Source organism: Arachis ipaensis, chromosome B7 (assembly GCF_059453495.1).
Source record: "Arachis ipaensis isolate K30076 ecotype BB chromosome B7, ASM5945349v1, whole genome shotgun sequence".
Classification (NCBI taxonomy): Eukaryota; Viridiplantae; Streptophyta; class Magnoliopsida; order Fabales; family Fabaceae; genus Arachis; species Arachis ipaensis.
Genome location: NC_142442.1, coordinates 6,035,908 through 6,051,379, shown reverse-complemented (window position 1 = coordinate 6,051,379; position 15,472 = coordinate 6,035,908). Strand labels below are relative to the sequence as shown.

At 29.5% G+C, this 15,472-nt stretch overlaps 3 protein-coding genes across 3 annotated transcripts; 2 read left to right on the top strand and 1 right to left on the bottom strand.

Moving 5' to 3' along the window:
• The first annotated feature begins 1,479 nt into the window (after positions 1–1,479).
• On the top strand, positions 1,480–3,283 carry LOC107608168 (uncharacterized). Its single transcript, XM_016310045.3, has 2 exons — positions 1,480–1,662; positions 2,217–3,283. Exons 1-2 carry the CDS (start codon positions 1,557–1,559, stop codon positions 3,113–3,115), a joined length of 1,005 nt encoding a protein of 334 aa, XP_016165531.1. The 5' UTR covers positions 1,480–1,556; the 3' UTR covers positions 3,116–3,283.
• Positions 3,284–5,312: 2,029 nt separating this feature from the next.
• Positions 5,313–7,459, top strand: LOC107609180 (uncharacterized). Its single transcript, XM_016311035.3, has 2 exons — positions 5,313–5,452; positions 6,547–7,459. Exons 1-2 carry the CDS (start codon positions 5,350–5,352, stop codon positions 7,263–7,265), a joined length of 822 nt encoding a protein of 273 aa, XP_016166521.1. The 5' UTR covers positions 5,313–5,349; the 3' UTR covers positions 7,266–7,459.
• Positions 7,363–12,596, bottom strand: B73 (molybdopterin biosynthesis CNX1 protein / molybdenum cofactor biosynthesis enzyme CNX1 (CNX1)). The gene is made up of 13 exons (XM_088493151.1): positions 12,294–12,596; positions 12,069–12,195; positions 11,132–11,262; positions 10,752–10,853; positions 10,547–10,630; positions 10,209–10,436; positions 9,845–10,023; positions 9,656–9,760; positions 9,256–9,561; positions 8,603–8,760; positions 8,403–8,509; positions 8,119–8,175; positions 7,363–7,819 (listed from the first exon to the last, which is right to left on the bottom strand). The coding sequence occupies exons 1-13, from the start codon at positions 12,444–12,446 to the stop codon at positions 7,601–7,603; spliced, it is 1,956 nt and encodes a 651-aa protein (XP_088349277.1). The 5' UTR covers positions 12,447–12,596; the 3' UTR covers positions 7,363–7,600.
• Positions 12,597–15,472: the final 2,876 nt, after the last annotated feature.

Genomic DNA, 15,472 nt, shown 5'->3' with positions numbered 1-15,472 from the left:
TACGCACCTAGACTTTTCCCTCTCTTTTTTTTCTCTCTCTTTTTTGTTAATGTTTGTTTTGACGATGATGATGATTTTCTTGTTTCTTGTTAGCGATGATAATTTTAGTGATGAATTATTGTTTTGATTTTGATTTATTTGATGTTATTGTTGAAGGTTGTTTTTTGGTATAAATAGTGATGGAGTGATAGTTGGTAGAGGTGGTGCAGGTAGTAAAAAAAGAGAAAAAAAAATTTTTATTATTTAAAAATTAATCTATTTAAAAAGATGATTTTAAAACTATATTAAATTTTAGAGACAATTTTATATATAAAAAATAGTTAAAGATAAAACAAATTTAATTTTAAGTCTAAATTATAAAGAATAAAATTATACTTAATCCTAAATTTTACCTACTTTCTCCCCTATCATCGCTCTGTTTTCGATACCATTTGCTTATGTCATTCAAGATGTTATTTGTGTTAATAAGAGGCCCCTGTATAGTTTTTTTTTTCCCTTGTTATATTAGCATTGCATTGGAAGAACTAGTTAAATTATATATATATGGAATAAAAATATTATATATATAGCAAAAATAAATTATCAAATTAACTATTATATATTTATATAAATATATATTTTTTAAATTTATTTTTAATATATTTTATATTTTAATATATATTTTATATAAATATAGTAACTAATTTTTAGTGCATAGATAATACGATGAAATTCAAAGTAAAGAAAGTTGGGTTCTCTATCATGGAAGAGCCATTTAAAAATCAAGATGATGAGTTATAACTTCTAACTATTTCTTTCTGAAATGCAATTTATTTTAGGATTTTATTAGGTAAATAATAATTTTTGTGAATAATTAATTTTAAAATTAGTTCAATAAAATAAAAACAAATTACATTCTTAAATTATCTATCTAAATCTTAATATTAAGATAATTATCTGCACATCTAATAAATTAAATATCTAATATATTTATTATTCATGTTATTTAATATTTTTATTATGAGGAGTATTAGAGGACCAGCAACTTTTGGTATTTATAGTCATCAAATAGTTATTAATGATGATTTCAATAGTGTGAGATTAGTGTGAGATTTTATCCAATGACTCATTTTTCTTTATTGATTACATGCTGGCCAGAATTTGAAAAAGTTGCTGGCTCCCTATACTTTTCCTTTTTATTTTGTTTTATTCTTAGAGTTACTGTTAATTAATTCATCTCCACCGCCCAAAAGAGAAAAGAAACTATAAAAAGCCAAAATCCTTATCTTTGTCCCATAAAAGATTTGCATTGAGGAATAATAGAAAACAAAGCTAAGCAATTTTATTTCAGAGGTTTTAGCATCGCCAATACAAAAAGTCACGCAAGGATTGTACGAAAAGAAAGTAATAATAATTGGAAAAAAAAATGGATCAGAGGAATCTACATTATATCCATTTATTCATGGGTATATAAGCAACAATTCTTAGAGTTTTCATTTCATTCTCCAACATAAGAGATATTAATAACACAATTACATAACAATCTAATAGCAAAAATTATTATAAAAAAATAAAAGATGGCACAATCATCAGCAGCACCTAACCGTGTTTATCAAGATTTTGAACCATTTTATGAATGGAATGAAGATCAAGCAATTGCTACCCTCACTGTAATGCTGCCAGGTAATTAATAACTTTTCTTTTAATTTTGTCCCCAATCCATTATCAGTATTATTATATTTTTTAATTACAATTTTTTTTTTTACCCAATATTTGCATGCAACCTACCCATAAACTTTAACATCTCCATTTAATATCATGCAAGGGTCCATTGAACTTCAAATATTTAAAGAGAAAATATAAGAAAATAATTTTTAACAAGTTAATATTAATTAGTTTTAAAGTTTAGTTTTATAATTTAAAATTTAGCGTTAATAATTTATAATTTAAGATCTAAAATTTAAAATAAATAAAATTATTATAAAAAATTGACTAATGTTAATAAAAAAAAATTAATTCCCCAACATTACTTATCTGTAAAACATGTTAGCTAATTGGTTTTCTGTTGTATTTAATTTTAATATATGTTATCCTAGATATTTCTACTTAGTGTTATATAAATATATTTCTTTAATTTGGGGATATATATATATATAATTAAGATCTTTCTCTATTATATACATATGTATGTTACATTTCTGCTTTTTCATTTATACTTTCAATATATATGTGTGTAGGATTTAGAAGAGAGCAATTGAAAGTTCAAGTGACTTCAAAGCCTGTCCTAAGGATTAATGGTGAAAGAGAAGTCACTCAGAATGTATGGCGACGTTTTGCAAAAGAATTCAACATCCCTTCATATTGTGACACCAATGAGGTCACTGCCAAGTTTGAGCGTGGCATGCTCAATGTCAAGTTTCCCAAGATTCAAGGTTCCCCTCCTAAGCCACAAGAACAAGCAAACGCAATTACAAGCGCTCCAGAAGAGTCTAGGGCAAAGCTTGAGCCGTCTCAGTCTCAGTCTCAGCCTCAGCCAACTCAGGAGGCTCGACTTGAGCCTCCTATGATAACAAAACAAGAAGATGATCAGCAAAAGTTATCAAAGAATGAGAATGAGTTTGAGACTAAACCTAAGTTCAGGTCTCAGAAGTCCGAGCCTGAACTTAGGGCATCAACTCGAGAGGCAGATCAACAAAATTTATCGAAAAGCGAAAAAGAGTCAATTATTAAAGAAGAGAAAGAGAAGAGCAAAAAATCAACACCATCTAATAATAACCAAGTGGTTGGTGATGATGATGGTGACAAGAAAGTGAAGTTTAAAGGCTTGTCAAACAAAGAAGAAAGTTCATTATTAGCACCAAGAGTAAATGAGAAAGAAGGTGCTAAGATGGTTCAAAGGTTGAAAACAAGGGTGTTAGATTTCACCCTTAGTTTGAGATCATCAAGTGATGATGATAGAAACAAAGATGTTGACCAATGTTTGGTCAAAGGAATAATTAAGAAGCCTAAGATATTGATGAACATAATTGTGGCCATTTTATTGGTTATGGTAGTTGGAATTTATGTCAAAAACGCATTCAGGTCATCATCATCATCATCATCTCAGGGAGAAGCTAATTTCCATCAGGAATTTTAATCCACATGTAAAATGCATATTATGCTTTTGTAGTAAAAGCATAATAAGTTATAAAGGGGTGTATTAAGATCAATTTTAAAGAATAATTGGCATCATGGCATGTGCTTGTTCATGCATTTGTGAAAGCATAATCTCAATATAAAGAAGTAAAAAAGAAGAGTTTTTATTTAAGATTATTGCAGACAACACTGTATTTGGGCTAATGAATAATTATTTATTTCACATCCATTGTGATATTGCTCTTGATTTTATTTGTAGTATAGTTATTTCTACTTTTTTTAATATATATTTCTTTTTAACATATACAATTGTTTTATGACTAAATAAGACAAATAAATAAACAAATAAAGAGAAAACATTATCGGAAGTTAAAAGGGATCGGATGCTTAACTCATTCCACCTTTTAAATAAAAGAATATATATATATATACAAAGGTGTAGTGAAATTTCAGAAGATTGACTTTTATATTAGACTACTACATGTTTGATGAAATTACTTTTGGATTATTTATGATGACCGAGTCTTGTGATGTTAAAAGCTTAGTCCAAGATCTAATTAAGAAATTTTTTTTGGTTTTTCTTTTCTCATACACATACCATGATTATTTATTTGGACAATGAAATATCAGCTGTTTAATTAGGAAAAATAAAATAAAATAATTTCTTCAACAAAGACACAAAAATAAAATAATTTCTTCAACAAAGACACAAAGGTATTATTTTCGAGTGGACATACCATCCATATATGTGATAGGGGATGGATAATAATTTTGAATAAAATTGTATATGAAATGGCACAAATTCAGTTAACATATTAATTACCGTGTATAGAGATATAAATTGACCTCATAGTGTCTCAAAAAATGCGAACCAGGTTCATAATTATGCTCAAAACTCATATATAATTATCTTCATATAAATTGAAGGTGATAATAAAAAATTGTTAGATGACAATTTAATTAAATTTATTAAATTATTTAATAATTTTTAACTATTAATTTTACGTAAAAATAATTACACTTGAATTTTCACCCATAATTATACTCTTTGCAATTATAATGAAACTCGTGCCCAGATATAGTTAAATCAAATCCACACTTATAATCAAATAATAGAGTCATACTTAATATAGGTACGTATTGTATGTATATGTATAAATATAATACGTATTTTTTGTATTGATAATAGATTCACAGATATTTTTTTGTATTCATGAAATACTTTTAATAATTTAATATGAAATGCAATAATAATTATTTTCGAGTAAAGCTACTCGTTGATTTTTTTTATCTATGAAAATGTAATACATTAACAAATTTATTCATAAATAAAATTAATTTTGTACTCAAGAAAAAACAAAAATGATCATTTATAATAAAAGTTTAAAATATTGACAAATCTATACATAAATAAAATTAACATTTTGGTCTTTTATTTTGTTGTATAAAAACTTTTTATAAATGTAAAACTAATTTCATTCATTTATAATTAAATTTGTTAATATTTTAAAATTTTATAATTAAAAATAATAGTTTATTCATATTAAACCGTTTAATTTTCCGATATAAGTCGAGTGGCTCATTTAATATGTCTATGTAGCATAATTAGATGAGTAATATTATATGGTCCGTAAATATTATTATTTTTTATCAATATTTGATCAATAATAATTTGTATTTATATTTATTAAAATTTTATATACATTAATTATTATGATTTACACTCATATTTTTTTAGAATTTATACAAATAAATTAATAAAATTTATCTATTAAAAATTGTTGATCCTAAAAATTTCTCTAATTAGATATTAGAAAGTCTTAAAAGATGAATATACAATAATATCTTGCTCTTTTAATAAAAGACAACATTAACTTTTTTGTTTCAAGCTAAACATTGTCGGCAAAAGATGTAAACTCAGCCATTTTTGTTTGCAATCTGGTTTTAGAATTTCTAGGACATTAGGTCATCTCTTTAATTAAATAAAGCATAATATTTTTCTTTACCCTATAGAGGCTAAAGTCCTTATCACTGTTTGCAAGAAAAGAAAGTAATAATTAAAGCAAAAACAAAATACAAGAATAAGAATATTATTTGCATGTAAAACACGTGCATACTATAATCTTCCATGATCAATCATCAATTCAATCAATCAATAAGTATAAAAGAAACACAACCTTTATTTTGTATACATAGAAAATCGAAAGCAAAAGAGAAACAAAGGGATATATTAAAATGTACACAAAAATACAACCAATAGTTGATCGCATTTATGAAGACTTTGAACCATATTATGAATGGGATAAAGATGAAGGGTGTTTCACTTTTATGCTACCAGGTAGGGGCATGCTCAAACTCTTGGAATAATATTTTTTTATAATAATAATTATGCAAAATAGAGATGACATTTTATTGCCTTTGATACCAATTTATAGCTTAATTTAATGTAATCTTATTGCATGGGTATTTTTTACATGATTGGTGTAGTTAGAGTTCTCATATAATAGTTGCAATTGGAAAATTGTGATGGATTTTTTTTACTTCTTTTTTATTTTAGATAAAGAACTTCCCTCTTTTTAATTTCTAGCTTCGACAATACAAGTACAACTCACTTAACTCTTTTCAAATTTTACATGAGTCTCATTAATTCTTAAAAGTTTGAAATTAAATTTTTTAATTTTAATCCCTAAAGTTGTAGATAGGAGTCACATCTATTCTTATTCTATTTTCCAACTATGTTATGTATATACTGTATACCGATATTCAACTACCCATATAAAATACATATTAAAATATAAAATATATATTAAAAATAAGTTAAATAACATATATTTATAAATAAATATATAATGACTAAATTTGTAACTAATTTTTAGTATGCACATAGTACTATTAATTATTTTTATTATGTTATCATATTTTTATTAATATACCACATTAATGAGTAGTCATATTCAATGTAGCTTCTAAGGTATTAGGAATTCAAAATAAATTTAAATTAGTTCTTGTTATTTGACTTATTTCTTAAAATGTGGTAGCAAATCAATCTGAATTAAGTAGATAATATCCACAAGGCCATATCATCAATCACTAGTTTAAACACATTCTTTATCAATATCATTTTCAGTGTCTTGTAAGATAAAATTAATCCTTTCATGGTCTTCCAGATAATTGCTTAAATACTTTTGATAAAATATATAATTGATGATAATATGTAGTTTACATAGATAAGGTTTTTTTTTTTTTTGGCAATCTTACAGAAGAACCCATGTAAGAGTTGTTTGTGAAAATGGTTAACAAAACTTTTGTTCTGAGTTTCACACTTGTGTATTATCAATATGTCATTATTCATCAAGAATGTTGGAAAATAACCAATATTGGTAAAGGAAGAAACGAAGTGTACAAGAAAATCATCTAGTTTTCAACCTGCAGGATTTAGAAGGGACCATCTGAAGGTTCAAGTGACATCAAAACCAGCCCTAAAGCTGAAGGGCGAACGACAAATCAGCCCGAACCGATGGCGCCGGTTCGACCTGGAATTTCGCATTCCTTCTGACTATGACTTAGAAAAAGTGAGTGCCAAGTTTGAGTTTGAAGGTAGCAAGTTACAAGTCAAGTTTGCCAAACTGGATAATAAACCTAAGGAAACAACAACAAACCCAGCAGAAGAAGCAGTTCCTTCAAGGCCTAAGGAAGAAGCAACAGAAAAGGTTCATCAGCAAAATGCTGCACAAGAAGAAGTTGCCCCAAAAGCAAAAGAAGACAAGGCTCAAGTAAGGAATGATAGTGAAGCCTCTGATCAAAAGATACCACATAAGGAGGAGAAGGAGCCAAGTGATGAGAAGGTAAAGAACAAAACAGAAGCAAGCTTTAAAAAGGTGGCTCAAGAGAAGGGCAAGGCTAATAATGGCATAACTGAAACCAAAAATGCCAAGCCTATAACAAGATTCAAAACAAAGGTTTTGGATTTCAGTCAGAGTTTAGGACCATCAAACTGGGTTTACAACAAAGAAGATAAAGACACGGGGATTAACAAGCAGAAGAGATTGGTGAACTGCAGTTTACTGACCTTATTGGTAGTGGGAATTGGGCTTTGTGCTAAAACTGCATTTTCATCATCTCGTGGAGGATCAAAATTCCAAGAGAAGTGATTTTCTTCCCTTAAGTTCAAGAACATGTGGACTTGACAGTATATTCATGACTTATTTCACAGAAATGTGTAAACTCAATAAAAGAATGCAATTATTAGAAAGAAAGACTTTTGCTATATTTCAGCCTAGTCGCACTGTAACTGTATTATTTGTTTGATATACAAAGTTACAAACATGTCATGTCCATTTCAATAGGACACTCAAATGTTCTGCCGCATCACCATATAGGTTTTCGCCTTCTGGTGTCTTTTGCTTCTCAGAATTTATCTCTATATAAAGGGACAAAGGGGGCACAGGAAGAAAAGGGAAGCAAAACAAAAAAAATGTAAATAACTTTACCTGCAGCAGGAACAAGAGACATCGGTGCCGGCACCAATGGCTAACTTCCGGCTCTGTTCCCACACATCTACAGGGACTGCTTCGGCATGAGGTACATGACGAGGATGTTTTTCTCTCTTTTCTCCCTTAAGCTGCTTTAGACCATGCTTAAGTGAAGGCAATAAGGCCTCCATACACTCAGCAGCAGCGTTTGGGTTTCCGGGCATGTTAATGATCTGAATATCAACAAATCAAAGACCATGACTTTAACAAATCAATCAAATCTATAAAACAATACAATGAATCCCTGGAGAACCATTCGAAGCAATCAATTAATATGAAACTTCCCTAAACTAAGTATGATACAACCATAATTGTCTAACGATTAGAAAGCCACAGTCCCAAGGCAATACAAACTATACAATTCAAATGAAGGGATACGAAATAGTGGAGAAATAGGCACAAACATGGGCAATTATCTCTCAACACATTAATATTTAAAGCAGATGACAATAATTCGCCACTATTGCCTTACCAAGGTGGATCCTCTGATTCCAGCAGCAGCGCGCGAAAGCATTGCAGATGGCGTCACCTATTTATGCAGATAAACCATAAAAAAGACAGTTGAGAATCTTGCTTAACTGGAAACAGCTCAATTGTCAAATCAATTGTGCATTATCAAAAAAGAAATTGACAAATGTTGGCTTCAACCCACCAGTGAAGTAGACCAAGAATGCACATGATGCTACATATTTAAGCATGCATAAAATTTAATCATTTAATCGAACTGAAAAACCAGAAAATGCAAGAGTTTCATACCTTTAAACTTTCTTGCGTCATTACATACAGAAGACCAGGTGTTTCTTTCTCAATCAACTGTTTTGTAGCTTCTGGTGTTACATCTCGTGAGGTAAAGCCGGTCCCACCTTGATTGGAAAGGAAAATAAAATGGGAAATCAATTCAACAAAACTAGAATTGTTGGACTTCAATAGCGAAACTGATGTGTGTAGAAATGTACCAAGGGTAAGTATAAGATCCACATGTTCAACATCACTCCATCTTTTTAGAAACTCCTGAATTTTTGCCACATCATCTGGAGCCACAGCAGTAGCTACAACTTTTGCTCCTCCTAGTCTTTCCGAGGAAGAATTAACAACAGAAACAGCCCTGGGACCACTGTTTAAAAGTAAAGGAGTTAGCAAATTTTGATGCTTCCATTAAGGGAGAAAAAACAAAGAACAAAAACAACACACAAAATTTTCCTACATAGCACCATTGTGCTGAAACCTTTTCTTGAGATTGGAAAAAGGGTATATACACTGATAAGACATGAAATCCCTATTTAACCTTGTAGTTCCAGAAAAAGTGGGATATGGGCACTTTAACCATTCTAATGATCTTTTAATGCAGCAGTTTCAAAAAAAAAAAAAAAATAATAATAATAATAATAATAATAAGTAAAAAAAATATGAATTTTGATTTCAGTGTGTGCAAAATTTCCATCAGAACCATCTAAAAGCAGCTCTATCTAGAAAGAGCACAGCAAACAATATCTATTGTAGCAGTCTGCTTATTCTAAAATCAACTCCAGATAAGGTATAAAAATGCTTTCCATTTTCCAGTGGTTATGTCACTTTGTTTGCATACATCATATAAAATATAGACTAATACCTCCGATCTGGACCCGCCCCTGTTGCAACTGTATCGCTCACTGTAAGAATAGCCACTCTGACTTCAGAATCGGGTGAAGAATCTGCAGTTATTCGACGTGTTTTAGTTCCAGATGCAACAACTGGATCTGATGGTATACAATTCTCGCTGAAAGCCCCAGGTCCAAGGTCCGAAATTATAATAGCTGACACTACGGACCCTGCAGAAAGTACACTGCCTGTTGGCGGTAACTCCAGAAAGGCATTAGCTGACTTCATGCTAAGTAGCCGACTACTCATCTGATGGCCAGTGCTCTCAGCAATAAAACTGGAAAATTCATGGGAAACAATAGATGTTCACTTTCAAGATCCCAAAATAATAATAATGACACTAAAATTAAAAAGAATAACAAGTAACTTACCCAGGACTGCCTGTTCCATCATTGTCAGTCCATGTAACAATGGCACGATGATATTCCGGTCTAAATGGATCAGTCTTTATGGGCTGATGAAGCCGAGCTTGTACCCTGAACAGAAAAGAGATTAAATGAATAAAAGTCAAAGCAAACTGGCCACCTTGAAAACATTAGTACTTGAGAAGTTTCTGAAACCTCAGATGATGAGGATTTGTCCATCCTGCAAGTTTACGTATTGCAGGGACCACAAAGAGATTGAAGCAAACTAGAGAGCTGACGGGATTTCCAGGCAACCCAAAAGCTAAAATTTTCCTTTCTTTTGCTTGATAGTCAACCTCTGCAAATGTCAATGGCTTGCCTGGTTTAAGAAACACCTGGAAGATAGATAAATCGTATATTAAGATGATGAGATTTATAAAATCACACTCATCAAAGCATTAGACAGACAAATTGGTACATTTTATTATTTCTACAAAATAGAAACATTGCAACCATGTCCCAAAGTACACAATTTCAGAATCCTTTTAACTAGAAAAACTGAACAAAGCATGACAATTGCCTTATCAAAATGCACTTTTCCACGCTTTTCAAGCAAAGGCTTGATAAAATCTTTGTCTCCCATAGAAACACCTCCTGAAGTTAGCAGAATATTAATACCAGAAGCAAAAGCATTATCTAAGATCCTTCCTTGAACTTCTTCATCATCCTTCGCAATACCAAGGTCCACAATTTTGCATTGATGTTGCGATGCTGCTGCAAGCAGCATGGCACGATTACAGTCCCTAATCTGCATTGGACTACATCAGCTTAGATTACATATTTAAAACAATGTACTGGCCAAAACTTGTGGCCGATTAATGTGGCGAACCAAGTGCCTAGTCCTCTATGAAACAATACCTGACCACAATTAAGATGCCTGGTAGTTGGCTCTACAAGCTCATCTCCAGTGGAAAGTACAGCAATTGTTGGAGTAGGGTATACCTGCATTAAAGCATTTATCATAGTGAAACAGTAAATATGACAGGACATATCAATCTGCCCAGCTATATATATATGGAAAGAAGCTTGTTGGCTACACATTTGAGAAACTCTTAAAGAATACCTTCACCATGGTTACACCAACAGTAGCAAGCAAGCCGATCTCTGAAGCACCTAATCTTTCTCCAGAGGTTAATACAATTGCATCTTTCTCAATATCAAGTCCCTGTCAATGAATACTTTTAGATGAAATGAAAATTATAAAAATTATTTTAAAAAAATATAAAATCAAAGATCATTTTATACAACTAGCAACAAAAGCAACAAAAAATTTCATTACTGTCATAAACATAAATAGAACTTAAAATTTCAAAATCCTGCTTCCCTCCCCTTCTGACACATTATCATCAAGGGGGCCAACACAAAATTGCAACACTTACCAAATATTGTATATTTGCTACCATTATCACAAGAACTAACTCCACATTAAGGAGAAGAACATACCACTCGTCGTATATCATTGCCTTTGGTGGTTTTTACCAATATTTTCACCCGCTTCTGCTCCCCTGAAGCATTTTCAACCTTTTCAGTATCCTCAACCTGAACAACTGCATCAGCACCCTCAGGTATGGGCCCTAGAAAAGGAAACCTCAAACTATTAACAGTAATCCAGCAACACAAACCCTAAAACAAGATATGAACATTATTTTAAAAAAAAATAAAAAAGAAAAATAGGTATAGGATATGAAGCTTTACATATAAAATTGTCAATTATACCAATTGATCAGACTGAAAAATCACTTCAAAGCTACTCCAATTCTTTGTGTATGCTTACAATTTACATCGACTACTATATATAATTATGCAACAATTAGTTGCTGCTTCATTACGCGGATTCTTGAATGTGACAGTTCACATCCAAAAAACAGCTTACATGCTTGCAAGGGTAAGGCTGCATATACAAAATGCATCTACACGCTTAAATTCACCACACCAAGTGAGAACTTCAAGTAATACAACAACAACTAAGCCTTGCCCCACTAGATGAGATCGACTACAAAGACCAAACGACACAACAGTATCCTATATTTAAACCATTTATATTTAAATTTCTTTTAATAATTTCATCAAAGTTTTCTTAGGTCACCCTCCTCTACTCTAACTATAGGACAACACCTCCATCTCATCCACTTCTTTAATTGAAAAATGGAACCTCAACAGGCCTCCTCCGAACATTTCCATACCACCTAAGATGATTGATTATCTACCCTAATTCCCTTTCTGATGCAATCATTATTCATTCCTAATCGTATCTACTCTAGTAAGACACCACTCATCAAACATCAAGCAATGTGCCAATTTCTATTACTGTCATTTACTTAATCAAACAATAACGAAACAAAATTGAGGACAAATACAGTAAAATGAAGGAAACTAGAACCTCCAGTAGTAACATATGCTACAGTTCCAGGGGTGAGAGTAACATGAAGAGCATCATTCCCAGCTCTAGATTCAGCAATAACAGGATACTCCCCTGGTCCATCATCAGCAACCACTGCATAACCATCCTGCACATAATTTCGTTCATTCAACAAAATTGAGCAAAAGAAGAAAAAGGAACTAGAAACAAGAAAGTGGAATAGAATGAAGAGATGGAAAGTGTGACCTTGACAGAAGCAGGGTAAGGAGGGAGAGGGTCAGGGGCAAGAACGTCCTGTGCGAGGACCTTGCCGAGTGCGTCGTGGAGAGGAAGCGTGACCGGTGGAAGGCGGTTAGCGGCGGTTAAGACGGCTTTGAAAGCATCGGAAATGGATATCATTGTTGGAGTCAGTAACAACTAACAACACTTTGATGGTGTGGGCAGCAGCCAGCTCAAGAAACACTGTTTTATTATTCCTTCATGTATTTTGAATGTTGAAACGTGTTCAATTTTCCTTTGGATTCAAACATGTATTGTGGCTAGGTTCAATTGGGAATGGATCCTCTGAATGGGAATAAGGAAATAAAAGTATAAATTTTGGTGAAAACTAAGGTGAAGTCGACTTTACACTAAAGTTGATATTTAATAGTCGAAGTTTAATCAAATCAGTCAAATCATGTAACGTCTCTCGGATATCAATTTTTCGTAAAATTGATTGCACCTGAATTTCTACTATAAATTTAACTCTTCAATGTTTTTTCGTATTTTTTTTTGTTATATTTATAAAATTAATAATAAAAAATTACACTTTATTTTTTTAATTATTATAAAAATTGAAAAAAAATTATTTCCAGTTTAATTTTATTTTGGAGACTCAATTTTTAAAAAATAAAGTCTCCAAAATATTATTTAAAATATAAAAAATATTAAAAAATTATCAAAATTTATTATTTTTAGATATTAGTTAATTATTAATATTTAAAAATATAAAATAAAATGTATTGTTCAATTACTAAACTAAAAGAATTATACTAAAAGATTGAATTAATAGTTAAGTGATGATGACAAACAATAAATTAAGATAATTTTCTAATATTTTTTGTAAAGTATTTTAAAAATTAAATATTATTAAAAATAACGATACTTAAATAGTTTATTTTCTCAATCATATTATGTATCTATAAAAAAAATTGTTATTAAATTAGTCTTCTATGTAATATTTTTGTTATTTTATTGATAAAAATTATGTAATGTTGTGAGAGATTGTTGCATAAATTATTTGTTTGTCATTTTTTACCGACAAAAAAATGACTATTATTTGTGCCAAATGTTTAAATATTAGGAGAGTTATTTTTATGTTTTCATCTTTTAAAATTATTTATTTTGGCATATAAATTTTTCGAATATAATTTTAGTAGTTTAATTATTCTATTTTGTATTGAAACAAGTATATTAATTTTACTTTTAATCTGAAATAAATAAATAGACATATATAGAATGTGTTTGAATTCTGTTTTTAAAATAAGAATATAAAAAAGTGGCATACATATGTGAATTTTTTTTATAAAATATAAAAAACATAAAATACTCTTATCTCAAGCAACACCAAATATATATATAGATAATTACTCCGATAAAAATATCAAAAATACTTTTTATGATCTTTTTTATTTAAAAAGTGTAATTTATTTATTTGATTATATTTTAAATAAAAATAATATTTTTACAACATATAAAAATCAAATTTTATATTTTATCATTCAAAGATCAAAATAAAATATTTTTACATAATAACAATTATAAAATTTTTATTGAAATAGCCACCATTTTATATATATATATATATATATATATATATATATATATATATATATATATATATATATATATATATATATTGTCTTTTAAAAGACCCAATACATTGAAAATATGCCCCCAAAAGAAAAATGTCCCATATAAAATCCTGAATTTTGAGAAGTTATTTTAAAATTGAATCATATAACTAATCCATGTTTATCACAAATTAAAAATAAAAAAGCTAGTTGCCAAATGTCAATCACTTGCAAATTAAAAATAAGCTAAAGTTTTTTAAGTTCATTGTCATCTTCCCATAAAAGTGGCATCTTAACCAATATATTTATTATATATGTGATAATCTAAACAATGATTATAAATTAAACAAATCTAAAAAGATCACTATGAAAACACCAAATATATATATTTGTCGTATTGTTATGTAGTTAATATATGTACAGTTGTCAAATGAATTCAGATAGCATACATGCATGATCATTCCGAATAACGATAAAGAGTCAAATTTCATTGGTTCTTTCATATTGGTTTTGGGTCATTGAGATTGAGGCATGCATTTGCTTGTGTGTGTATATATATATGACCATTGTCTCTTGACGCTGCAAAGGGACACATATATTATCTAAGCTTTGGGATCGGCTTCAAAAATCTTCATGATCAATGTACATCTATGGCTCCTAATTCCTATAATTTTGCATGCAATATAGAAAAAGATTGTTATGTGATAATTATTTGATGCAATATTTTGTGGACAGTCTCTTCTCCTACATAATGTTTATCCTCCGCTTTGGCTGCCTTTGGTTATAAGAACAATGCAGCTAATAGAATCACAAAATTTAATATTTTTATATTTTATTTAATAATAAATTAAAATAAATTATAAAAATTTAATTTACTATTATTTTTTATTTAAAAAATTCAAAAAAAAATATAATAATAATAATTATAATTATAAAATTTTGATATTCTCTTATTAATATTTTTATATTTTTTTGTTGAGATAAACATGAGATATACTAATTTAGTATTTTTAGATACGATAGTTTTGTGCATGTCTCATTTACTAAAATACAATTGTGTCCTAATGTCGTATGTCTGTAGACAAATATAACAAATTATAATTGATAAACCTTAGCAATTGATTTAGTTAGTTGCTAAATTATAATTGACAACCAATTTTAGTAACTAATTTTGAAGGAGGAGAGTCACCAAACATATAACAAATTAGATCCGCCGCAAAATCAGTTATTATTCTAAACTTGTTTTTATATAGTAATCAGTAGATTGGTGACAAGTAATTAATTAGTGATTAATTTTTTTTCACTTAACACATTAACATAGTTGATTTATTATATTCACACAAATAACATAGCTCTAATGCTCTATTGATGATATGATGGGGAGTGAAGTCTTTTTCTTTTTCTATTTTTTTTTTTAATATTAGGTAAATTGCTCGGGTTCGAGTAGTCTTTATCAACAATGTCCAAACAACAAACTTCTCAAACGTTTCATATATAGGATAAGATTGATATAGATGTTCGACCAAAACAACTAAAATGGAAAGACTGATATAGATGTGAGTAGTTAAATTCATTGAAGCATCAATTATTTAA